Source organism: Microtus oregoni, unplaced genomic scaffold (assembly GCF_018167655.1).
Source record: "Microtus oregoni isolate MIOR12 unplaced genomic scaffold, Mior012 000009F_ref0000495, whole genome shotgun sequence".
Lineage (NCBI taxonomy): Eukaryota > Metazoa > Chordata > Mammalia > Rodentia > Cricetidae > Microtus > Microtus oregoni.
In genome coordinates, this window is record NW_024543068.1 from 7,493,133 (window position 1) to 7,520,868 (window position 27,736).

At 40.0% G+C, this 27,736-nt stretch overlaps 1 protein-coding gene across 1 annotated transcript in view; it reads left to right on the forward strand.

The window, feature by feature from the left end:
- Positions 1 to 22,002, forward strand: part of Cep128 (centrosomal protein 128) — a 358,487-nt gene extending 336,485 nt beyond the window's left edge. Inside the window, exons 23-25 of the mRNA XM_041658366.1 lie at positions 1,824 to 1,937; positions 11,367 to 11,466; positions 20,895 to 22,002. Of these exons, the coding sequence (XP_041514300.1) occupies positions 1,824 to 1,937; positions 11,367 to 11,466; positions 20,895 to 21,031 (351 nt within the window). The 3' untranslated portion in view covers positions 21,032 to 22,002. The remainder of the gene's footprint in view (positions 1 to 1,823; positions 1,938 to 11,366; positions 11,467 to 20,894) is intronic.
- Positions 22,003 to 27,736: the final 5,734 nt, after the last annotated feature.

Consider the following 27,736-nt stretch of genomic DNA (forward strand, 5'->3'; position numbering starts at 1 on the left):
ACTAGTGTCGCTTAGATGAATGAAGGATGAGTGACAAACAGATGCCCCCTTTAGACCAGTGTAAGCCTGTGACGTAGGCTCCCAGTAAACTCACTTGTCCCTCAGTGCTCCTACTAAACAGAAAGCCTACGAGTGCAGTCCAGAAGTTTTGTTTTCTTATCAGAAGTTCTATTATTGTCACTCAAAGTCTAGCGGTGGTCTAGAAGCCTGTCTTACACATGCCCAGACCCCAATATGAAGATATGTTTATACCGAATTTTTCGGGGAGAATGTGTTTTCAAGTTCAGAGCTGTACATTCCAATTTTTTAAAAGTGTAACCTGTATTCTGAAAAGAGACATGCTTGTTTAGCTATTTTTGTTTGTTATCAAATGCAGCAAGTATTTTTATAACTTTTATTGCACTATGTAGTTAACAGTAGCTAAATCCATTGTGAATAAATCTTTGATATTTAGACATATTTTTTCTGTTTTACATATGAGGAAATTGAAGCTTTGAGTTTGCAAATTAGCTGGGAGAGAGATCTAATTTGTCTTCTTTTCACCGTTGCCTCCATCTGTAGACCATTCCATATGTTCGTGTGTATTCCAAAGACATCTATGCAATTAAAAATAGCTCATTTATCACTTTCATGAAATAGATATAGCCTTAGGTGAAAACATAGAAAGCCTTCATATTATTAAATATTGATTATATTTACACATGCACATATATACACATGTATATCAGTATGATATAAATAAGAATTCAAAGGCCTACATGTTCATCTAAATTCAAGTTCATGCCCCAGATGGCATAATGTCTCAGGGAATCCTTTATTTTTTTTATTATCCACCCCCGGGAATACTTTCTTAATAGAAACTGAAGGACACAAATTCTGTCATCTGTGCCACCACTAACATATACACACAAAAATGCACTTTACAATTGTATTTTAAACTCTATCCTACTTTGATACACTTGACTTTATTCTTTCTTGAATTGACTATATTGTCCCCCTCAGTCTCCCTTCTTCTTTTAACCCCATTTTTGGAGACCAAAATGCTTCAGCTCTGTCACCTGAATTTAAACATTGCTTATTTGGTAGAGTGGGAAGGGTATGACACTGAGTTCCAATCCAGATCTGCCACAAACTGCCTAGCTCTGGCCCAGCATTCGTGACTTTATGAACAGCAATTTTTTCTTTCCTTTGCTGTCCTCATGAAAATGAAAAGCTTGGAGCTGGATTTCCAAGTTCCCTTCCCCACTGAGCCACCAATAAGATGAAGGTTCTGTGGGAAGATTTCAGTCTCTACCTACCATAGATAATTGTACACACCAAAATCATTTACCCTCATTGTCTTCTAAATTGTCCCACAAATATTACATGTCTAAATAATTGACTCTCAGAGGTAATTCCTGTGTTCCTTCTTTTTCCTGAAAATGAAGAGAAAGAAAAAAAAATAGAATAAGGGTCCTGAACATGTTGCTTTCTTAATTTATTTGTTCTCTGGATTTGTGTGATTATGAAGAAAAATGAAATATTAAATTTGAAATATATGCGATCCATTGGCGCACAACCCCTTCTCCAGCTGTGGAGCAATTGGTAGTTGTTAGCAGCTGGAAAGGGAGGGTTAGTGTTCTCTGAGTATATCACACCCATCTTATACCTGTGACCAAGTACAGCATGGCCGTTTTCTTATTTTCCTTTGGGTGCCTTTTTTTTTTTGTATGTATCTCTCTAGATACAGTTATTTTTCTGTACTCCAATATTTCCTTGCTCTTATTTTCGAGCACTGATTATTCTTTCATTTACCAATTTTGAACCCTATCTTTCTTTTCCAGGTTTCCTCCAGTTTATCTGAGAAAACTGATGGCAGATATTCTAAATACAGAATTCACAGAGATGCTGTTCAACAGCGCCGAGATGACACCAGATACAGAATCAAGAGCCTTAAAGTAATGTTCTTTATACAGTTTTGAAAACTTGGGTCCTTAACTATCTTTAAGTCTATACAGCTTATAAGCAGCTGCGGCAGTGTTTGTGTCAGAGTACTTGGGAAAGAAAAGATTCCACTCGATTTCACTTGTTATAGCATGTCGTCTGTCTGTAGAAATGAATGCCACCTAAGAAATCCTGAGCCAGGAACACCCTGGTCACTTGGTTGGTCAAAGATATTGTAAATGACTGCCCTCCTTCATGTGTAAGACAAGGTGTACTCGGCACAGAAGTTCTCTTGAGGTTCAGTATCCTGTGCTATTGAACCTAAAGCCTTGGTATTTCTAGTTATTCTCTTAGGTAGGATAATTCTGTGCAGGACCTCAGATTTATAAATGTGTAACCAGCAAATAGATGAGTGAGATCATTTGATCATGTTGACAAAAAGTATACCATTCCCTAGCCTTACCCCACTATCTGAGGGCAGACAGATGAGCCCACTTGGCCCTTGTCTTAGTCAGGGTTTCTATTGCTGTGAAGAGACACCATGACCCTGACAATCTCAGAAGACATTTAATTGCAGTGGCTTACTTATAATTCAGAGGTGCAGTTCATTATTATCCTAGTGGGACATAGTGGCGTGCAGGCATACGTGGTTCTGGAGAGGTAGCTGCTACATGTTGATATGCAGGAAGCAGGAAGTAGACTGTGGCACTGGGAGTAGCTTAATCATAGGAGATCTCAAAGCCAATCCCCACAGTGACACACTTCCTCCAGCAGGGTCACTCTTACTCCAACGAAGCCACACCTCCTAATAGTGCAGCTTTCTTTGGGCACCATTTTCTTTCAAACCACCACAGCCCTGAAGGATCTTAGTTCAGAACCAAGTGTCTTGATTTGAACATTGTGACATTCTGGCCAGGTAGTTTTGTTGCTGAGGTGACATTATGCATTATAGGATGGCTGGCAGCATCCCTGAAGTTTATTCAGTTTAGCATCGCCCTCAGTTGCCCGTAGCACACCCACCCAAATTGTGACATCCAGAAAGATCTCCACGCATCGCCAGATAATCCCTGCAGGACGAAATTACCACCCCCAACACACATGCTCTCTCTCCTCTCCTTTCTCTCTCTCTCTCTCTCTCTCTCTCTCTCTCTCTCTCTCTCACACACACACACACACACACACACACACACGAAGAATGTTGACCTATAGAGAATCCATCTATGCTCAGATGTGTACTTACAATTACAGAAAAACAAAAACAAAAAGTGTCTATTTTACACACTTTAATGCTAATGAATATTCATTACACAGTATGTATTCACATATTACAACCAAGTGTTATTTCCAAGGAGCTGCCTCCTTCCTAATATAATTGGATAGAGTTAGATAGTACTCATTTCGATGATTCTTCTTTAGCATAGTTATGCTATTGATACCTTCAAAGTTAAGAGAATTTCTCATGATTCCATTACTTTTTACCAGTTTTTAAAGTTAGAGTGATTAGCTACACTGTTAAAATTTTTGCCTTGTATGTATGACAATTTTTAAATTACCATCCAACATTCCTGTATTGTACCATACATCCTGAATTATTCATTTCTCCTTCAGTGGAAGTTAATGTGCAGGCAACAGGAGCCTGTGACAATTACTACTCACTGAGTGTGTCAGAACAGACTTTCCCAGGTATTACATGTCTTATGTGAAGTCACGCCTACTCCTGCAGCAGCTGTCAGATTGGTCTTATTCATCTCCCATATTGCTGAAGAAAGTAAGGTTATGGAGTGGTTCAATGTTTGAATCCGTATTTCAGCCTAAGTCTACCTAAGTGCAATGTTCTATGTTCTTGACTACTGTGCTATTTCTATGTTCGGTCTTCATATGGCTTACAGTCACAAAACATAGGACTGTATTTTTAATGTGTTGGAAAAGTTTTCTCCAAAACTACATGATTACATTATCACCAGTTAACAGAGGTCTGCGTGCATACTAAACCTTTAAAACATTATTTCTCAATACAACATGATTTGCTAGCTGGTGAATTTGTGCTATCTAGTGGTGTCAAACTGCTATAAATCAGTGCAGTCTTCATAATAGCATATGGCAAAGTCATGAATGTTTAACACGGGTAGCAAGTAGCTGCACAATTTTATGTAAAACTGGATTTGCAGCCGAAGGTGAGTCAGACCTGTTTATGGAATGGGTTAAACTTGGAAATATGAGAAAATAAGCTTGAGAATTTTAGAAATAGATGGTATAAGTGTAGCACAGGCCCACAAATTCTATTTTACAAAGGCCATGCTTCAGAATAATACTCTGTAAACATTTTTACATATTTATCCATTCTTGTGATAAATATATAGATCACCACCAAATTCAGCAGATGCATGCCCTAAATAATGCAGCAGACTGACATTTTGTGACTCTGTCTTGCCAGTTATGGACACCAATAGTCATTTTTACAAATAAATTTAAAGAGACTGAGAGCAGAGGTCTGTGCTAGTTAGATGTTTGTCAACTTGACACAGGTTAAAATTACTTAAGTAGAGGGAAGCCACACTGAGAGAAAGCCCATTCTGAGTAGTTTTCTGTCACTGTGACACAAGGTAGAGTCATCATAAAGGAGGGAGCACCAATTGAGAAGATATTTCCATATGATTGTGCCATTGGTGAGCCTACAGGGCATTTCCTAGCTATTGTTGATTGAGAGCTCAGCATACTGTGGGCGTAGCCATCGCTGAACTAGGGGTCCTGGATTCTTTAAGAAAGCAGACTGAGCTAACTAAGATAAAGCCAGTTCTGAAGTTTTATTGGAAGAGGTTGTTTCCTAGCATTCATTTGCAGAGTCCTGCATTGCTGTGGACAAATAGCTGTGGGAACTCAAGACCATATTGGCATCTGATTTCTCTCCTGTTACTGCTGTCATGTAAGAAAGAAATGCAACATCATGTGTGACCACACCATTGCAGGGAAAGACGTGTGAGCAGGAAGCAGGCAAATTAGATTCTCATTCCACCCAGGCCCACAGCCCCTCTCCTTCTGTCTACCCCTTGTGACACCAGCAGGAGAAAAAGGATCCAATTTCTAGAAACCTGTCAAGAGTCCAAACAACCCAGTGCGGACAATTTTAAGAGCACGAGGTAATATAAAAATATGCGAGTATAATAGTGTACTAAGCTGACCAAGCTGATTGCATAGAGCCTGATCTCCATTTGTATTTAGAATTCAAGTCAAAGTCAAGCCCAACACACTCTCACTGACTCTCTGTAGACAACAGAAGCATTTCATGGCCTCTTTTCCACCCAGCCTAATTGAGTTTCTGTAGGAAATGCAGTCTTCCTCACAGCCCCAGCTGTTTCAAATAGAACAGAATGTCCACAGTGAGCCAGTAACACAGCATCACTAATCTGAATTCACGGAGGAGCGTGGTTTGCTCAACAACCCCTCCATTTGTTACCTTTATCCATACTAAATATATGGTTTTAATTAACTTTGGAATGTTTTGATAAAACCACAGACGGTGTACCCCTTTCCATTCTTCCTCTTTCTGAGAAGAAAACAGTAGGTTTTTTTTTTAACTTACAGTTGAAGAGTTGGTGTGCCGCTTCTATTTGAAGAAGCAGCTGTTTCCCAGGATTAGAGGAGTGAGGTGCAGTGTTGGTAATGGCTTTCCACAGTTTGTATGAAGGGAAGGCAGACGTTGCCCAGGCCCTCGGCCGTGTTTTTTTTCAGTCTAAGCATGTGTGTGATATAAGTCCCTGGCTTGCTCCTGGAAGTCACTTCTCACTCACTGAATCTCTCTGTAATTTGTTTATGCCTCGCTCATAGCAATTAATAGCATTCTGCACTTTCTCGAGTCAGCTATTTCTGGCTCAGATCTGCAACACTAGCTTCTAAAACATGCTGTGTGCAACTAGCACAATCCGAGATTGTAGGTAATGCATAAACATTGTAGTTTTGATACTCCAAAATACATGACCAGTGTAGTATTCACACAAGTTCATGGGCTTTGCTTGGGAATAGTAGGAGCAACCATGGGAGAGTTTAAGAGAACATTAACCCTTTTATCACTATTGTGTCATTTGTAGCTACCCTTTCCCTTCTTTGATAAGAAACTAAATGTAAATTGCTATGCAGATTTATCACTATGCATCCCTCAACCCAACCAATTTGTCACTCTTTGGAGAGAGCCTTACATAGTGTGTGAAGTAAAAATTTAAGAACATATAGAAAACAGTAGTATAAATATAAATGAATATGGAAGTTTAAGAAATGCTCTTTGCTGTATGGCATGGCATTTTAGTACAGGCACTGTCTGTTTTACTTTTGACCCCAGAATAAAGAGCAAGCATACATAATAAATTGTTGATTGTATTCTAGGTTAAAACAGTGTAGGACCTTGGGAGCTCAGTCCAATGCTCCAGCATGGGTCTCTGTCTTTATTTCCATCCATCGCCAGATGAAGGTTCTATGGTGATATGCAAGATATTCATCAGTATGGCTATAGGATAGGGTCATTTCAGGTTCCCTCTCCTCAGCTGCCCAAGGAGCTAACTGGCCAGTATGGATGTTCACCTTCCTAGACCTGGATGGAGGGGGGAGGACCTTGGACTTTCCACAGGGCAGGGAACCCTGACTGCTCTTTTGACTGGAGAGGGAGAGGGAGAGGTGGGAGGAGGGGGAGGGAAATGGGAGGCTGGGAGGAGGCGGGAATTTCTTTTTTTTTTCTTTCAATAAAAAAAAAAACAATGTAGGAGTCTAATGAAAGTCTAATGGCCATTTTTTTCCCAATAATTCTTGGGTGAAACATCCCAAACTTTGTTTGGAAATCAAATTATGTGGAAATAAGAATCATTGTATTCATTTAGCATCAGCTGGACTTAAATGCTGCCATGTCTAACTATATTATTTAATTTTGTTTTTTTTTTAGGTTAAAACATTTTTTTAAAAAAATACAAATTAAACTGCAATTTTTTTCTTAATCTGAAAACAGTTATGGATCAGAAGTGATAACTCAGTTAAGCACATTGTTTTATCCTACTATAGCTTTATGCTCTATACCCTAGTTCTTTGGCATAGAACATAAAATTTTATACAACTGTCATAATGGAATAATTACATTTGCTATTATTGATAGAAAAGTCCTAAAGAGCCATCCAATGGTCTTATCTAGTACTGTCTTTTCTTGTTTTTTTTTTATTCGTTCTTTGGGAATTGCATACAATAAACTTTGATCATATCCAACCCCCCAACAATATTCCCAGATTGACCCAGCCTTCACTACCCTCAAAACTTGGTGTTCTCTTTCCTTTTTATCTTTAAACTCATTAAGTCCAGTTTATAAAACAGTATTTTCAAGAGTCTGTAACTCTAGTGATGAAGGTTGCCAACATGCAGTTATAGCATTGTTGAATCGGTTTAGATTTCCTGTAGAAAAGATGGACTGCATAGTTGGCGGTTCCGTTCAGATCAGTTCAGATGATAAAGTATTAGTAAGGAGACTACTTAGAGGTGATCTGACTGCCCGGGATGGCTCATACTTATAGCTCCTGCACTCAAGGCTGAGACAGTAGGATTGTAAGTTAAAGGCAGCCTAGGCTACATGACTTTCTCAACAAAGAAAAGAAAAGAATACCAAAAGTACCTGCAGCTGTAAGAATAGCCATCTCCTATGTGCCAATATACACTCAGTAAAGAGATTTTAATTTCAGTGTGTCATCATATATTCTAGTACCCTCTTACTACAGGTGACACTTTGGGAAATGGTGGAGGATTGTGGGTAGATAGGTAGAAAGGTGGGTTGCTGGTGAAAGTCAGATCCCCACCCTGGTGATTAAAATCTGCACAAGGAGAGGTACAAATTGAGACCTGAATTGCAAACTGTAGGGGAATGTCCAGTTTGAATTTTCCAGCAGAATGAAGTTTGCTGAGGAAGAAGCTGACCTCTCTGGAACACTGATGGAATACAGATGGTCAGAGAGTGGAGTGGAAATAGAGAGAGCACATTATATAACAAAAGGAGTTTAGGAAAACATTCATGCCACAGATCCAGAAATACATGCATTTTAGTTTCCTTTCCTCCAGGGAGAAGAGATTGATAAAACCTTAAAATTAAATGCGTCACTTAGAAACTTTGTGCTGACAGTGTCCCTCAGAGGAAAGCATTTGGTGTACATCACTAGATAGCAGTCATTAGATGTCACCTTAGCAGAGGAACTCAGTCAAGTTGGAACCGATTACAATGAGAGTTATGAAAGAGAAGTGGAAGAAGCCCAGGGAAAATACTAGAAAATGCAAGTTCTTTCATCCATTGAATTTTTGCAGAGAGTTCTGGCTAACTGGATTATTCAGACTTAAGACAGCGATAAAAACAGGGCCTTGTTTTAAGGATAAAAGAATTGTTATAAGGCAGAAGCCAGGATTATTAACATTGCAAAGAATCTTTCTTTTTATTAAGTGTTTTCTTCTTGGTACTAAAGTACTTGATTACATATAAATAGGAAATAAAAAGAAGCATTGAATTTTTGATCACCTTGTAAAATATATTTAAATTGAGATTCCACAGATTAAATAGCAATATAGGAATGAAGGAGCAATATAGGAAAAGAAGGTACTCTTTTTCATACTCTGGCATGTTGATATGGAAAATTTGGACAATTTTTAAAAGATTTTATTTTAGTTTTTAAGTGTGTGTGTGTGTGTAAGTGTGTATGTAAGTATGTATAAGTACATGTGAAAGTCAGAAGAGGGTGCCAATCCCCTCTTTCTGAGGTTACAGGGGTTTTGAGCCACCTGATGTAGGCACAGGCAATTAAATTTACATCTGAACTCTTAACAGCTAGGTCATCTCTTTAGCTCCCTCTGACTGTATTTTGAAGACATGAAATGTTAAAACTGAAAATATGTAGTTAAGCCTCCACAGTTCTTGCATGTAAAGAAAGGAAGTATGAATATTTGTGTCATGAGTAAGCCATGTGGAAGGAAGGAGTAATTTTTGCAGTGGTGCCTCTGAACACATGGAGCAACAGCTACCAACAGAACGATAAACAACAGCGAGCCTAGACTTTGAAATGCTACCATTTCTTGTCTCATAATTGACGCCATTAGCAGAAGAATCAATGAAGACTAGAGTTGTACCACCAACCAACAACAACTAACTGAAACTTTCAAAAAGTCCTCCGGCACTAGGCAAAGTATACACTGAACATTCTCCAAAGTAGACTATATTCTGGGTGATAAAAATTATTTAAAAATTTTTAAGATGGTTAAAATTATAAAGATTATCCACAGAGAGATAAAACCAAAAATCAATAACAAAAAGCTGTCTGGGAAATACCCAACTACTTAGAAATTAAACATCATACTTGTAACTAGCCCATTATGGCCCAAAGAAGCAAGCCAGAGGAAGCTAAAAATATTTAACTATATTAAAGTAAAAACACAACTTACTGAAATTTGTGGGATCAACAACTACAATGAAGCATGAAAAATATGCCATCCAGTGATTTCACATCTAGGAAATTACAGTATGAACAAGCCTCTTTGTTGCAATGCATCTGTCATAGGAATAAAATCCTGACTAAACCATAAGAGTGGATATTAAGAGTGTAAGTGAAGCTATGATATATAATGGTGATGATGGAGATCCAGTGATTAGGAAAAGCAGGAGGCTTGTGTTGTAATAGATCCTGTGCTCTATTACATACATGCAGGACTCGAGGAATGAGAGGGAAACAAGAATCCTCTTATAGAAGTGTTTGTATGTGTATATACTTTTTATTTTTACTTTTTTGTTTATTTACATTTATGTACAGTATGAGTGATCCAAAAAACAAACAAAAAACTGGTTGAGGTCCAAGAAACGGCAGTGAATTCCCCAGGTAGTCATGTTACATGAGGCCTTCCTACAAGGACAAGTGCATTTGAGACATCTTCTTAGACCACCTTGCTGAAGTTGCTTGATGTGAACTCTCCAGACACCAGCTATCTTTAGCCAGTCTGGTTTTCCCACTGTATGTTTCAGATGGTAGACCCACCATCCTTCTCTTTACACAATTTGTGTTTTCTTCCAATAATATTTAAGAAATTTAACCTTGGACCAGCATGATTACTTAATGGATTGAGGCCTTTGGATCAGGCCTAATAATATGAGTCCAATCCCCAGATTCCACAAAGATAGAAGGTGAATACCAACTCTAGAGATTTGTCTTTCACACACACACACAGGCTCAAATTCTTGGACCTTTGGGTGCATGCACAAATATATTAATTTAAAAATTAAATTTTCAAGGCAAAAATGTAGCTTCTGCCCACACTTAGTCTTCACTTCAGAATGCTGCGACCACGAGGTCCTCTTCCTTCACTTCCTAAGCTCTTTGTGAATCACTTCCTGAAATCCCCCCTGCTGCTACCCATGTAGTAGTGTCTTCATTGAGCTCTACTCAAATAGTTCCCTGAACATTACCTCCAAGGGGCATCTTCTTTAGCCTCAATTCCATGTTCGTCTTTCTGTTGTTTACTGTTATTAGAGTGCATATCATGCTTCTAATTACACCACATTTTGTGTAGATTATTTGTTTAATGAGTGCCATTCTCTTTTGGAAAAAATGAACGTTTCCTGATCACATAATCCAATATCTTACTTGTTCCTGCCCCAGCACATAGTATATTCTACCTCCTATTATTATTGAATGAATCGGGGAGGGGGAATAAAGAACATAGTAAATAATTTGAAAAGAATCATAAAAATTGCAAGTTCACTATTTATTTAAGTTTATCAAGTACCTGTTTTTTATCTGTTTAACCAGTGAAATTTTTTGAAGTTGTCCTCTAATAGTTAAGAAAGACACATTTGTGCAACATATGAAGACAGGGACCTATTATGTATATTTTTAATTAAATATTTGTTGGATGTAAAAGACCATATTAATATAATCATACAGAAAGCAGTCTGATAAAATGCATTTTAAATGTAAAATTGTTTTATTGAACCACTATTTCCACCTAAGAATTTGTCATAAGGGGTAGACCTAAATATGGAAAAGGTTGCATATTTAAAGTTACTTCTCCCAGTGTTATTTATGGGGATCTTCTACATGCAAAGAAAGATAATGGCTGAGTAAAGCATGGTGTACCCACTGGATAGTGCGCAAGTAACAGTTAAGTTGAAGATTCGGATAATGTAATGACTTCAAAATGTTTTCACCTTTTTGCCGGTAACATATAGCTTTGTAAATGTGTCTCTAAAGCCCTTTTGTGTATGTGTCATGAAGAAGGCTGGAAAGAAATGTCATGCTGCACAGCAATGAGTGATTTCTTTCTTCTTCATATATAATACTTCATATATATACATACATAGCTTGTTTATTATGTCCAGTTTCACCGTCAGTACATTTATGTGACGCTCTTTTGATCATGGAACTGAAGTGTGGTACTTTCTTTCTCAGGACGACAGGCCCTTTTTTGGAGGTTCCCACATCCATGGCCTAGATCACTCAGCCTCTTGGCAGGATGGCAGTTCCTTCCTGTCTAGTCCACACTTCAACTGTAAGTAATAAAGTCTATTACCAGTTATTAAATTGGATTTGTTAAAAAAAAGTATAACTCATGGGGAAATTAAATTTTAAGGCTAGTACATGATAGTAATATTCATGCTAAAGTTTGAGAAAATTTTTATTATGAATTATAAACACCTCTGATGGTACCCAACTCACTGAATTAAAACATGGAATTTGTGTTTAGACTTCAAATATTTTAAAGAAAACTTAGAGTAAATTATCCAAAGTAAAAATGTCTGTTAAACCAATTTTTGGTTTAAAGATTGTTAACTATAGATGAGCAGATAAAGTTATCTCAGCAAAATGGAAATCATCAAAACAGGAATATATTTGCATGTAACTATTCATAAATATTTATTTGTACAAAGAGTAAGCATGCATACATGTCTACACACTAAATTTCATTTTTTCTACCCTGTGGCAACAGTAAGATGTGATGATTCGCTAGCCCAGGACCCAGTTACCACAGTGCTTTCTCTCCTCTTACCTTCTGCAGTGGGTGTCTTTCACAACATTCAGTGTCTATGCGTTATGCTTGAAGTGATGTGGGATTCCCCTCTGTATGATGTGAATATGTTTTATTGCCGTTAGTTAATAAAGAAGCTGCTTTTGGCCAATGGCTTAACACAATAGAGCTAGGCAGAAAGACTAAACAATGCTGGGTGAAAGTAGGCGGGGTCAGAGAGAAGCCATGCTGCCACCACTGGAGACAGATGCCTCAGCTGGAGCCCACCGAAACTTTGCGGTAAGCCATGACCTCATGGTGATGCACAGATTAATGGAGATGGGTTATTTTAGAATGTAAGAGCTACCTAGCAATACGCCTAAGCTACTGGCCAAACGGTATTGTAAATAATATGGTTTCTGAGTGATTATTTCAAGTCAAGGCTGTTGGGAAATGAACTAGCAGCCTCCAACAACATTGAAGAAGGCATCGGTCCTACGGTTTTAAAAGTGTTTTCTATTTTAAACAGCCAAAACTCAATACAAAATTTTTAAATAGGACAACAAATAAATTGATTTCTTATCATTTGAGTAACTTTTCATTTACTGATTTCTTTAATCCCTTCACCACAGAGTGAACTGAACGCAGCAGGAGTGATGCCTGCTGTGTTCACCGTTGCTTCCTTAGTTGGCCACATAATTCTTGGCACATAGTAAAAGCCCAATTAATGTTCAATTAAATTAGGTAAATGAATATACAAGTCCTTTTTGAAGTCTACTTTTATCTAAGCCATCGGGATTCAAATATTATTTAATAGATTCTAATTTGCATAATAATTTAGTTCTTCAATTTATCATGGGCCTGGAGGGTTATACATTAAATTTGATAATTCTGTCATTTAAAATAGCTAGCCTGCTATAAAATAATATATCAGAATAATTCTTAAAGAAGTAGGTCAAATTTAAAGGTGATATCTCTCATTTTTGGTTATTTATATTCATGGATTCATTTAATAAATATTTATCAGTTTCTGACAAATGATTTGGTTTTCATTATATCATGATTATTTTATTCCCAAAGCTAAGCATTTTGTCTTTCCCATCTTAATCATTTTACCAAGTGATTTTGTATCTGTGTGAACCCTCTGCTATTCTGATGTTGCGGCCACTCTTCACTATGGATTACATCTCAAGTTGGATATAGCATTGCAGAATCTGGTGTATGGCCCTGCCAGAATTTGTATCTTTCACATTAAGTAATGTAAAACTTTCCTCAGATTACATGGACATTGGAAGTCCCACCCACTGATACATTGAAGAGCCTGGAGATAGTGACCAGGAGTGGAGAAGAGGGGCCATTTTCTGTTTAAATGGCTCCTAAAACAACATGGATAGAAGACATGTTGTAGGAGCTATCAAGATTGTTGGGATTATATATAATATTATATAATAGGCATTCAGAGAGACTACATTTAGGTTTTGATTGTACCATCTTGTAGCCAGCCTTGATCGTTTTTCTAATTAAGATATATTTCTCGTAAGCAGACATGGGGTTCTATTCAAATGTAGTTGTTCAAAAGTAAATAAAATTATTAAGTATAGGAAAAGTTATCATTGCAACATAGTCTGAATGAAGAACTACTTGTCACTGCTTGTATTATAGGATGTAAAAAATTAATTAAATTCCTCCATTTATTATTTGAGCCTTATAGTTTACTCTTTTTATTGACAAATTTTATTTATGATCTTCATGCCACAGTTATATCCATCTCTTCAGTACTTTTCAAAATTTAGTTAACACTGAATACTTCTGTTTTTGTAGCAGACTAATTCCACTTAGAGAAATTATCCTCTAACTTCTCTTTGTACTGAACACCCTTAAATGGAAAACTGCCATGCCCAGCAGAGAATAGAGCAGAACCTTTGTCAAATAAGATAATTAGAGGTGTTTTCAGATACTAAAGCTAGAGACTAGAAGAGGGAATAGGCTTTTTTAAAAAGGTCTTAGAATTATTAAGTAGGACATAAAAATGAAAGAAACTATACAAATGGGAAATAAAATCTAGGAAAACGTGCAGTAAAAGAAATGGGGACCAGGAAGAAGAACGGGATAATAGAAAAAATTAGGTTTTTAGAAAAACCAAGGGATGACAAGATAGTTCAAGTGGGTCAAGTTACTTGCCACCAGACCTGATGACGTAAGTTCAATCCCTGGGCCCACATGATGAAGAGAAAGAACAAATGTTCACAGTCTGTGCACTGACCTCCACATGCATACTGTGGCATGTGTGTAACTACAAACACATGTCTCTCTCTCTCTCTCTCTCTCTCTCTCTCTCTCTCTCTTGCTCTCTCTCTCTCTCCTCTACCTGCCTGCCTGTCTGTCTATGTCCCTGTCTCTCTCTAACACACAGATACACACATATACACACTACTAAATTTACTTTACAAATTTGGAATTCAGGGAGGGGCTGTGGAGATGGCTCACTGGCCCTTCTTTCACATGACCTGAGTTTCCATTCCCTGCATCCACATTGGCTCATAGCCGTTTGTAACTCCGGTTCCAGGGGATCCAAGTTTCTTATTCTGGCTTCTGCAGGCACCAAGTATGCACATGGTTCACAGACATATATGCAGGCAGAACACTAATAAACATAAAACAGTAAAACAAACTTGTAAAATTTAATTAAAAATAGACAAGACACGGTTCACAGATTTGGAGTTTGGGGAGAACAAAGGAAGCGTGCAGACCAAGGGTGAAAGGGCTTGTCTAAGCAGTCTGTGATGCATATGGCACCAGACACTTGCTCAGGCCCTTGTTTCCTCATCCCTCGCTTCTATGGAAATACACTGAGGAGAGGGAGGTTAGTGTCCTTCATACTTGTGTCCCTGAAAATGGAATCTTCCATTGACGGTTGATCGAGGCTTTGGCTGACTATGAAATTCTAAGTTTGACCAGCTACAACATTCCAAGTTGAAAATTATTTTCCTTATGAGGGCATTGAAGAAAATACTTCTCCCAATCCAAGACTGCTGTTGAAAATCATAAATATTTTTCTCCTGTCTTTTGAAGTCCTCTTCTGTCTTCTCCACCCCGTTTCCTTCTGTATCTGGTTTCCCTTTTCTCTCCTGACCTGGGAAACTTGGAAGATTGCTGCCCTTGAAGCCCATTGCCTTTGTGGGTTTGTGTTATTCATTCTTCTGTCTTCAGGATTAGTGAGCCCTTAAATGGGTACTCACTTTTGTCCTTTTATTGGAAAGAGATTTTCTCATATAATATATCCTGATTATAGTTTTTCCTCCTGCTACTCCTCTAAGCTACTTTTTATCTTTCCTCTTTCTATCTCTAGCCCATTTCTACCTCCCATTAGGGAAAAAAAAAGAGGCTTCTGTGGTTCTGTGGGAAAGTAATAAGAATGACTAACACATTATAACTGAACAAAACAAACCAACAGAACAAAAAGAGCTTAAAAGAAAGCACAAGAAGCAGAGAACCACTCATTCACACACCCAGGAATCCCATAGAAACAGCAAACTAGAAGGTATGATGTTAGTGCAGAGGACCTGATACAGAGCCGTGAAGGCCCTGTGCCTCAGTCTCTGTGAGTTCATAGGACCTTTAAGCCTTTTGATTTAGAAGGCCCTCTTTTCCTGGTGTCCTCCATTCCCTGCGACTTTTAGACTCTTTCTGCCTCTTACACAGGTTTCCCTGAGCCCTGAGGGGAGAGATTTGATGGAAACATCCCACTTAGGGCTGAATGGCCCAAGGTCTCTCACTCTCTGCTTTGTGTCTGCCTGTGAATCTCTATATTTGTTCCCGTCTGCTTCCCTGGCCCGAGACAGTACTCACACTTTAAAAAAAAAAATTCTTGATTCTTGGGAATTTCACACCAGATACCCCAATCCCAATCCTACATCATCTGCCCTCCACCTTTGTAGCGTCCCCCACAAAAGGAAACCTTTAAAAGATAAAATAAAAATAAAATATAAATAAAAATGAGAATATCATCAAAATACAAACAAACACAAACTCAAAAGACCAAAAAATACAAAAGCAAGCAAACAGAAGAGCAGAGAGCTGTCCTTTCCCTCACCAGCTGCAGCACTCAAGAGAGTGGCCTCTGCACCTCACCTGGACAACACAGTAGAGCTGGCTCTGAAGCTATCTTTGTAGGAGAGTGGACCCTGAGGGCATCAAGGAAGGAGAACCAGTCATTGTTGCTAGGGGTGAACTAGCCTGGACAATGCCATCTCACCCTGGTCATGAGTCATGAGGATAGGGGAGAGCTGGCGGGCTGGCCGACAACACAACTACCCAAGCCCAAAACTTGGGTTATGAGTTGACCCACCCCCAAATCCACCCCATCTGTGATCTGCTGGAGCACATGAGGGGCTGTACCTGTGGACCTAAAACTACAAGATCCTCACAACACAGGACAACAACAAGATGTCCAAGAGGAGTCCCAGTGAGGGCCCAGCACCGACAGTGTAGTAGAAACCAGAGTCCTTGAACAAGACCAATGTCCCTTTGGGATGAACACTTCCTAGTAAAGATGCATGGGTAAAAAGGTAAACTGTGTGTCATACTGCACCTTCTTTTTTTTCTCTTAAATTTTATTTTCTCTTATTTTTTGTGGGGAGGAGGTTGCAGGGGCAGAGGGCAGATATGAAGGAATAGGGAGATGAATGAGGCTGAGATGCATGATGAGAACGACACAAAGAATGAATTTTTAAAAAGTTAAAAGACAAATAATTCCCTCCTCCATCTCTCCTGCCTCTCCATCTCCTCTTCATTCATCTTAATGGCATTGGGAGCTTCGGCATATTACAAAGTACACACTTTTGTCCAGACAACTTTACTTGCAACACTCATTGTATAAAGTGTTGTTGGTTAGGAACCAGGCCTCTTGCTTCTGGTACACCATCAATACTTCATCCTCACCAAAACTCCTGCAAGCTATTCTACTGTAGTAATAGGAGCGGCGGGGCTGCGTCCCCGGCACCCGGCCGCCCCCACGGCTAGCTTTACCCAAAATAATTACACAGAAACTGTATTCTTTTAAGCACTGCTTGGCCCTTTAGCTCTAGCCCTTACAGGCTAATTCTCACATCCCGATCAACCCATCTCTAATAATCTGTGAGCACCGGTCTTACCGGGAAAGGTTCAGCATGTCTAACCTGGCGACTTGCTTCATCGCGTGCGTCTGCCCGGGAGAGTGGAGCATGGCATCTCTCTTGAGGCGTCTGCTCCCAAGAGGAGAGCTGTGGAATCTGAGCTCACTTCCTCTTCCTCCCAGCGTTCTGTTCTGTTTACTCCTCCTACCTATCTTCTAACCAATGAGGGCCAAGCAGTTTCTTTTTATTTAACCAATGACCTTCCTCCATCTGCTGCCCAGAATCATGGAACTCTTGTGGCTGCCGTTCCACAGGACCAGTCCCTTCACAATGTGCAGCACATCATAGATGGGGTAGATGTTGGGGAGACTAACCCCAAGTCGGGCATGTGTGCCTGGGTGGGAGCTGAGGTGGTCAGTCCAGGTCATTGGGGTCATCCCCCTCCAGTGAGGGGTGGAGCCAGCTGGTCCACACTCATGCTTAATAAATCTTCTCATAGTAAACAGAGATTCTATTGAGAAAATCCTTAGGAAGCAAAGAAATTACACATTATCTTATGCAATTTTAGACTTGGGGAGGAAAAAAGTAAAACCGCCAAAAAAGAAATGTGGAGGAGTTAATTGAGCCATTGGGGGCAAATTGTCGTAGAACAAAAGCATATTAAAATTAATATGAGTCAATTAATATACTTGGGGAGAGAAATAAGAGAAACGTTGTTACAGTCTACCTATTAGGTGTTTTCTGAGCTGTGTTTATTTACATGGTCATGAAAATATAAACACTCAGTATTGACATAGCTGAAACTTCAGCAATAGCTATTTTAGAAGGATGGGTGTGAAGAAGTGGGTGGGTGTGGATAATGTCTAAAAATGATAAATCAGAAAATAGCATTTTAGACTTTTTTATATAAATGGAGCGAAGAATGACATTTAAAGAATTGCTTGTGTTTGCCTCTGGAGGATTCCAAGCGATGCAGTGGGAGACCCCTGGTGTTCTCTACACTACTTTGAAACTCTTTGATGTAAAGATGTACACTTTGGTTAGACATGAGTCTTATAAAGACAAATGCTACCACAAAAACCTCAGTTTTTATATCTGACCAGCAAATGTCCAATTTTCTTATTAACTTCTAAATTGAGTGTAAAATCTGGCTTTGGAGCCCTGAACCATTTCAACCTGTGTGGAAACTTGGCGAAGAGATGACTGCAGCCCTGTCGACGTGGATGGACTTTACTTTCCGGGTCCACGGAGCAGGCTCTTATTGCTTGTGATGGAATACGAACTGCATGAGGCCGCTTTTGTCCCGTGCCATGGAGGCCAAAGCACTCATTCTGCCGACGTAGGGCCTCTGTCAAACTGTAACCAAACCGAGCACAGAAACATGGACCATGGAAAAAACAAAGGAAATGGGAAAACACTGCATAATTTGTGGTCTCTCAAATGCTCCAGCATTAATGAAAGTTTGTTTTAAGAAGTAATTTATGTCAGCTTTGTGTAGTTCAGGTCAATTCATGAGAAGGTGGATTCCCTCTGCCAGGAAGAAGGGAAGAAATGTATAAATTGTAAGTTTATATTGCCATTGGAAATAAGAACACAGAAATCCATTATTAAAAGCATGATCACCAGCAAATTTATCCTGGCTGGCTGGAAGCTGTTGCCCTGAGTCAGGATCCTCTTTTAGAAGGCTGGTTCCATTACCTTCAGCCTGTAGACAGTGGGGGCTTAGTCAAGAGAGCGTCACAATGTCGGCTTTGGGAGCCGTCATTTTCGCTTTTTATAAGTGGCGACTGGCCGCTGGTCTTCATGTGTAGCTCCTTTGAGATGAAAGGCACGCGACCCCGGGCAGGTCCCTCTCAGGGCTGAGACTAGTCTAGACTTGAATGAGGTCTGTAGCACTTTGGTGACTTCTAGAACTCCCCAGCCTTTTGAGACTAACATGCTTAATTTCTGTGGAATTGATGCTTCCAAACCAAATTTTAAAATAAACCTAGATTGCAATTTGTCTGTAATCTTAAACTACCCCAAAGAGTAGATTTTTTTAAAAAATAAATGAGTGGACCTAAGAAAAGGACTGTGGCTTCTTTTTTAGTAAGGCAAAACATTATCTAGAATTATTATAGACTTTAGAGGTGAGTTATAGATTTTACTCTAACTTGATACTTTCAGAAAAACAGTTCAGTGAAAGTTACCTTAAAAAACTATTTTACCTCCTACCTCAGTTTAGATTGCTAGGAAACGAAAGCTTGGCATCTTGGTTTGTATTTAATTGAAGGACATTTCATATCTTTTGGATGAAAAGTAGTCCACAGAATAACAGAAAATAATTACTATACTAATGGTTCAAGGTCTGCCTAGTTAACTGTGAACCGCTCCTTCTTAAGTAATCTATCCTACAGGGTCAATCCCAACAATATGTGGCAATAAAAATGTTAGGGATGCTGGTAACATAAGAATGATGCTTTCTTGTTCATCAAAGGATCATTTATTGTTTGGAAGCATAACATCTCTGCCTCTTTTATTTGCTTATTTTATGAAACTAGGCTTTAGTTTTGTATGTTAACCAGTTAAGCATCAAATATTTTTAAATGATTAAGCTCTGGTTTTGTAATATTACAAAAGGGTTTCTTTCTACCTGCTCTCTAGAAAACATCTAAAAAGTTTGCAATTGGCTGTCTTTTTAAGTCTCTTAGTGTGTTCACTTGCATCAACTTGAGTGGGCTTGTATACAAGGCTTTGAGATCACTTTTGAAGGAGGCAGTAATGGCAGACAAGGTCATCTCATCTCAAGGAGAAAGAAGTGGTGAACAGTAAGGGTGTGTGGTACCTCAAAGGAGAGTGAGGAAGGGACCCCAGGACAGGAGCATGAAGTGGGTGATCATGGGATGCATCTTTGGGAAAGCTACAGTTGACCTAAAACTTGGAAAAAAAAGAAAAGGTAAAAAGAGCTAGCTGAGTTGAAATTGAGTGGGAAAAGAGATCCTTGTACCAGGAGCCGAATGTTCAAATGGTCTGGGGAAGGGGGGCGTGGTCTGCCAGGATGCAAAGGAGAGTGAGAGGGACAGCCCCTGGTAGGGACCTCGATTTCATTCCAACTTCACCAGAAGCACAAAGGTAGAGATGCTGTCCAGGAACAGAGTGTCCCTTGGCTTTTAGGAAAGTAATTCGATTAGACCGGTTGAGGAGCAAGGTAAAAGACAAAGAGGAAATGGCAGCCCAGGCTGAAGAGACAGGGATGGTGTAAAGGAAGACACAGGTGACTTCTGGAGATGGGATTGTGAGGACTCACTCCTAGATAACATAGAAGGGGCAGGCAGACAAAAGCAGGCTCCCGGAACCTGTGTGGGTGGACATACTGGTTCTAAGACAGAGTTTTGTTATAATACATACTGTATTATTGGTTTCTAAGAGTAGTAGATGAGTAGGGATCTAAGAGCTGAAGCCTGGAGGGAAAGATCACAAAACAGTGCCATTCTGGCCTCAAGCTTTGAAGGGAGATAAGAAAAACAGCAAAGCTGGATTCTGGATCTATTGCTAGTAGCCGGGAGGGTGTAACACAGAGGGTTCCATGAAAGGAGGCCTTCGGATTTTCTCCCTGTAAATTCTTTGTGCTTGTGTCATTGTATGCTGACAAAGCATACTTCTCCCACTCTCAGATACAAATTTAAAAATTCAGTTTTAAAATCAGCTGTGTTTTTGAAAATGGACTGATTTTATTTATGCTAAAGATCTGCTATTCGGTGTAAAGTTCAGTTATAGAAAACTAAATTAAATATGATGTTTAATTAACTAACTTCTACAAGATTACTTTTTTGGCCCAAGTTTTATATTCACATTGGTTTATTTTTCTCTTTCCTCTAGCCTTGCCAGCATTTACCAAAAGATCCATTACCCCAGATCCAGCTTCAATCAAGGAAGATGCCACAAGTTTACCAGTGAATGGAACAACTCCACAGTCCAAGAAGGAGGAATATGAGAGCAAAATATGCAAAATGTAATTCACAACCTTACTTGAGTATTTTACAAATAACGCCCTATGGTTCTTTTTGCCATTTGGCTCAGATTATCCAAAGACACCATGTGGCTTTGGCTCCTTGGACCTGCCAGGCATTGACTAAGGTGGCGTCACAGTCAGTCTTTGTGAGTGAGAGTAAGTTTAACCAGTGGAAGTTATCTCAACGTATGAATGGTACACAGCTCATTTAGAGGCAGCTCATACAGGCAGAGAAAGCCATCATTTTTTCCTCTATATTTCCCCATTTTTCAGTGTCATACTTTTCCAGCCCAGCCTTGAATTTATAATTGATGCCTTTCAAAACTGACTGGCTGAAAAGGGGTGGGGGAAACGTTCCCTTCAGGTAAAGGTACCCAGCAGTTTAGGTTCAGGAGCATTTGGACGTGATTGATTTTTAAATGCTTTCTCCCTAATCAGTTCCCCTGTGTTGTAACATATTATGGAGATGCCTGTGTAATATTAGACTGCCCTTTAAATCTTCACATCCATTGCCCGTCATCTCAGCAGTCTATCACGTGTAGTTTCTTATACCTACTCCAATTGTCATTTTTAATTGCAAAAAAATTATAAATGGTAGCTAAACCATAGAGCACTGTGAAGAAGCCACAGCACCATTTATTTGTCATGGCCAAATGTCCCACTGTGATCACCCAAGGCATAGCCTGGCTAATCTCTGGTTTGCTCCGACTCAAGTCCCAGCACCGCTCTCCTGTGACAGTGGGGTTCACTCCGCAAGAGCCCCTGTATACTTTGGTACTACCTGACCGCTCCTCAGCTCCTCACATCCCAGCACTGTCAACATCATCGTGTTTGTAAAACCTCGTGCCTTTCCGTGTCCATCTACCAGTGTAGAAAATTTTATATTAATATGCTAAGTAATGGTCATCATCCAGGAAGTGGGTCCCGCTGGGCCAAGGTGGAAAGACTGCACAGATACAGAAACAATAAAGCAATCCTTTGTAATGTACATTGCATGTTGTGTCTATTAAAACACACATGTTTATTGCATTTCTCACATTTCATGAAACTGCTGTATTTTCATTCAAAATACGTCTTGCTACCTTACCATGACACTTGGGGTGTAGAACAAATGAGCCTTTTCTCTCTCTTTATTTTACTTTTTTAAATTGATTTTTAATGAGCTCTACATTTTTCGCTGCTCCCCTCCCTGCCTCTCCCTTCCCGTCTTCAACCCTCCCCCAAGGTCCCCATGATCCCAGTTTACTCAGGAGATCTTGTCGTTTTCTACTTCCTATGTAGATTAGATATATGTAAGTCTCTCTTAGGGTCTTCATTGTTGTCTAAGTTCTCTTGGATTGTGGTTTGTAGGCTCGTTTTCATTGCTCTATGTTTACAAACCACCTATGAGTGAGTATATGTGATAATTGTCTTTCTGTGTCTATGTCAAGAAGTCAGTATTTCACCGCACCATTTCCCATCCTCCAGCTGTTACGCTCTTTCTGTTCCTTCCTTCACAAAGTTCCCTGAACCCTGCATGGTGGGACACTGACCTAGCCGAGCGCTCAGAATTACTTCTGTGTGCTTTGACCAGTTATGAGTCTCTTTGTTAACCACTACTCACTGCAAAGAGAACAGGGAAGTGAATGAAGGTTCTCTGACCAAAGTTAAGAAAAGCATATGCCTATGTGTATGAATGGAAATACTTAGCTGCAGTTTGATGGTGTGACCATTTACAAAGTAACAGCAGTGGGTTCCCCCAAAGACCTATGACCTCCCTGTTGTGGGAGCTGCGGGCCTGCTTTTCATCCCACCCAGCTCCCACATGGCTAGCTTTACACCAGAAATAACAACACACAAATTGTATTCTTTTAAACACTGCTTGGCCCATTAACTCTAGCCCTTACAGGCTAATTCTCATATCCCGATCAACCCATCTCTAATAATCTGTCTTACCAGGAAAGGTTCAGCATGTCTGACCTGGCAGCTTGCTTCATGGCGTCTGCCCGGGAGAGGGGAGCATGGCCTCTGAGCTCACTTCTTCTTCCTCCCAGCGTTCTGTTCTGTTTACTCCTCCCACCTATGTTTTAACCTATCAGGGCCAAGCAGTTTCTTTATTACTTAACCAATGAAATCAACAGATTGATATATGACACTCCCACATCACCTCCCTTGCCATATTTTTTAAATCGGGATTGCAGTACCAGGCATGAGATTCCCCACTATGCAGCAGGCTTTATTTTTACCTCCCAGAGCCAGCAACTCTTTCCCTCCTTTGGCAGGGTAGCCTGGACTATGTGTGGTAAGAGCCATATTGCCGGTAGCACTGGGACTGTGGAAGGGTCCGACCTTCTGCAGTGTACCTGGTCCAAAACTTAATTTGAAGATTGACCTTTTTGGTTTAATAATTTTGATTCTTCTGGCCATCTTTCTCCCTAAACACGCTAAACTTCAATTGAAGTTGCTGAAGGCCACAGAGGAAAGGAACACAGCTGGGAGAATTCTGGCTTGCTGTTTTTCTCCCTGGCTGAGGTCATATTATTCCCCTGACCAGTGTCTGACTTGACGGTTGGAAACCAGTTGGTTATATAACATTTTCTGTACCCAGTTTCCCAGAACTAACTTTATTCTTAGTATAGCTTATTGATGTTCCCAGCAGAGAGAGAGGGCTGGTAGCAGAGTAAAGCAGTGTGTGATATCCTTTAAAGGTTCCTCATGTAGAAAGAAAGTACATATCCACTTAAGAAGCCTTTCTTCTTTGTGCCTATGGTAGATGTCTGCTTATATTTTAAATCCCAACTCAGTGGTATGCCGTTCGTATTCACAACACATCTCATTGAAGGGGAGGAAAAGCGCTTGTATGAGAAGCATTCTCTTTCTAGTCTGTAGTAATTGGGACCAAATTTTTACAAATAAGATGGTCTGTTTACTAAGCAAAGCCATTCCCACTTCTGTTGTTTGCCTCAGGACTCGGGTACACTATAAACGCAAGTATACATCGTACGGCAGTGTGAATGAACACTGAGTCAGAGTCCTTTTTGAAAATTCTGATGCCCCCCCCAAGGAAATTATCCCAATATTTTCTCCCCATTTTAGACAAAATAAACAAAGTTTGTGATTTTCACGGCCTTCACATGAGGAAGCGGTTCTCACGAAAGCAGCTGGCTTTCTTGGCTCAAAACTAAAGCACAAGCCGTAAGCTGGAAAGCAAATCGAAGCATTTGTATATAAAGGCATTCCACCCTCCAAAGTATGATATAAAAATAGATACCTCTTTCAACTTTTAAGTCCTCAAATATTTAGCAACAGAAAAATAAGGTATTCCTATTTGAGGAAAGCTATCTAAACCATGGAAGATCTCACTTAGTGTCTTCCATATAAACACAACGCATCTAATTGAAGGGTAGGGAAAAACGCTTATACGAGAAGCAGGGCTTCAGATTCCAAGCCCCCAGATGCATTCATTGAAGAGGTCACCCTTGCTTTCGATGGGAAGCAAAGCAATCGAGTCTGCACTGTCTGGACAAACCAGTTCCACCCTCCCTCCAACTCAGCCTGCCCCATCTTAGCTCCTGTTACATCTGTGCCCGTGTCCCACCTGCATCCACACCCAACACATGTCTTACTACTTCCCCAAGCCAGTTGGCCTCCAATGTCTCCTAGCCATGCAGTTTGCATGGAAAAATTGGCTGGTGGGGGTAGGGAAGGGTGGCGGGTGTAGCACCTCAGTTCTTTCTACAGTCAGTATGCATATATGCTATATGAATATAGACAGAGATGAGAAGTTCATGTCAGGTGGCGTTTTCACTTGCTTCTCTGCCTCATTTGTGGAGACTGGTTTCTTATTTAGCCTAAAACTCATTGATGTTGCTAGCCTGGCTGGCCAACAAAGCTACTGCCTCAGTCCTGGCCTTACAGGTTGCTGGGATCAAAGTAAAGGCCTCATATGTTCAAGATCTTCTGAGATCCCCATCCCTAGAAAAGCCTTTGGTTGTTAAACCACACAATTTTTAGTGTTCCTGTGGTTGAAATCCTGGGAGTACTATAGCTGGCAATCTTTTCTTCCCTGGCATAGCTCTCCATAGGCTAACTGCAAAAAGCCTGTGAATAGAAAGTTTCCACCTTTAATTTTGTTCATCTGTCATACCCTACAATTGCTGCTGTTTTCCCATCATTATATACAGCCATTTGCACATTGTGTTTATTTGTACATCAGGTCTCTGCAAACCTATTTATATTGCTTTCTTTGCCTTATAGCAAAAAGAACAGGTCCCAAATAGGGGAAGAGTTGCAGATGAGATTTAAAATTTTAATTTTGAAATCAATGCCCTCTGTAAATTTTTCCCTTTCTCTGATCATCCTGCATAACTCTAACTCAGTGTTATCCCTAGGGTTGTGGTTGTGTTTGCCCACGTTTGCTGAGCACTTTGATGGGTAAGGCACTGAAGGATGTCAGAAATGCTGTAAACCGAGATAAACAGAGGAAGCTGGGTTGCCTTCAACAACACATTTTGGACTGTTTGTGGGTCAGGAAGAAATCTGTCTCTGAGGAAGGGTGGGGGGCAGAGCTTTGTGAGAAGCCCCGTTGGGCTGTATGCATGCTGTGAAGTTTGTATCTGCTCAAGACTGCACTAATCTGTAATATTATTTCTTTACCTCTTGCTAGCAGCTCAGATCTGGATGCAAATGGCCTTCTTCCTAGTAGTTCTTTTTATCTGGGTGTCTCATGCCTGTCTGTCAGTTTGAATTTTTGTTTTATTTATGCTGCCATTAATCCCATTGGGAGGGAAGATCCATGCTTGGTTTACGATTGAGCATTTTCAAAACTTCCCATCACAATGAACCTCAAGCTGTCACGTCACCAGAAGCAAAGCAGCTATAGTGGCAAAGCCATCCGCCAAGGTGGCTTTGAAAGGGCGGGTGCTAAAAGAGATTTGGAGCAATCGGGGAGTTTTTATGACTTTTTCCCCCTCGTCTACGGAGATGTATTGATTCTAACAAGGTACTTCTGCCTAGAGTCACAGGCAAAGGAGACTCCGCCCAACAGCTGCAGGCTGGAGAGACCTCACATTGCTGGCCAAGGTTCATTCGGTGCTTTGCCTGAGACCACAGCCAATAAAGCCAGTGTGTGCGGTGGAAAGAGTTTCCCATTTTTTTTTTTTCCATTGGAAAAGTCTTTTGTGAGGTTAGTTTGACTGTTCTGAATTAACAGTGGTCAGTGTTTTAATTTTAGCTGCATGTAGTAAGCCTGCTGATTAGATTCCACTGAGGACAAATCATAATTTGGTGAGGACAATACATATCCTGAAAGCATGTGTTCTCAATGCGTGGCCACAAAACTAGCAATAGCCTATCACCTTGGAACTTTCTAGAACTAGGAACTCTGACTGTCCTTAAATGTACTGAACGGGGGCCCTTTGGAGGCAGAGCCAGCAACCAGTGATATGCTAAATCCGGGTGATTTTGTTGATGGTTGGTTTTAAGAACTACACTTCAATATTCATTTGATGTTAGCCTTCCTGGTATTTTTTTTAAAACCTGCCTCTCAGGCAATGGACAGAATTATTATTCAACATTGGCTTGCAGTATTCCATATTGCCACTGAGAGTCCCAGCTCTGACTCCAGTTCTGAGGTTCTCAGAGTGAGGGACCTAAGGCAGCTTTCAAGGATACCTGGCTTACACCTGCTTCTCCTAACTGATTTCTATTAGCCAGGACTCGGTCTTCTAATTAGGAACCATCACTAAAGCACCCACTTAAGACAGGACCTATACTGTGAGGCTCACTATTATTTGAAGCATGCTCTCTGGTTACCTAGGGGATGTAATTATTTATATAGTGCTTTCAAAATGAAACTTCAAGGCTACAAAATACATATGATTCTGCTTCCCATCCTCTGCCAGAGCTCGGTGATGAATGGGGTCTTACATCAGAAAGTCCATACTTTTGCTTGGGACTTGCCCTTTCACCTGAGGAAAAAAATCACTATTTCCACAATTTGGTTAATTATATTCAGTTCCAATTGAGAAGCTATTGCTTACTAAGTCTTGTTTACTTGGCTAGAAGAATCTTCAATATACATTACCACTCAAACTTTTAACTATTAAGAATTTCAAATTTTAAGCACTTGGTACATGTATAAAGTTGATTAGTGAGTGTATATGGTTGAATATGCATATGTTCTCAGAGCTGTAACTGCTTGAATATACTAAACTTTCACTGCCTGTCAACATTATCCTGTGCGGCCTTCTTGTCAGAAATGCAAATACAGTGAACTTTTTGAAAGAAAGCATCGAAAAGTTCTCATCACATGATAGCCAATTAGAGGAAAGAAAGCTAAACCCCTGAACTCATCATTGACCCTACCATTGACATTTCTAAGGTAGACGCCACATAGTTTGGATGGAACCATACAATCCCCAAATTAATGTTCTTGTTTCAGTGTGTTGCTTTTGGGCAACCTTTACATTCCAAAAGGTATGACCTGATGTGTTTGAAATAATTTTCCATCCGGGGGGTACCGTGTGAAGAATAGGGTTCCGTTCTCCATGTTATTGCTGGATATGCGCTGAGCTAGCTTCTTGTAGACAGCTCCCATGTGAGAGCAGGCCATTTCAGAGCCACTGAGATCCACATGTCCTACAGAACAGCTGCTGCGAGTCTGCTGCTGCGTCAAGAGCTTTGCTCCTGAACTTGAACCATGTGTTGTGCATTCCTTAGACCGATGCCC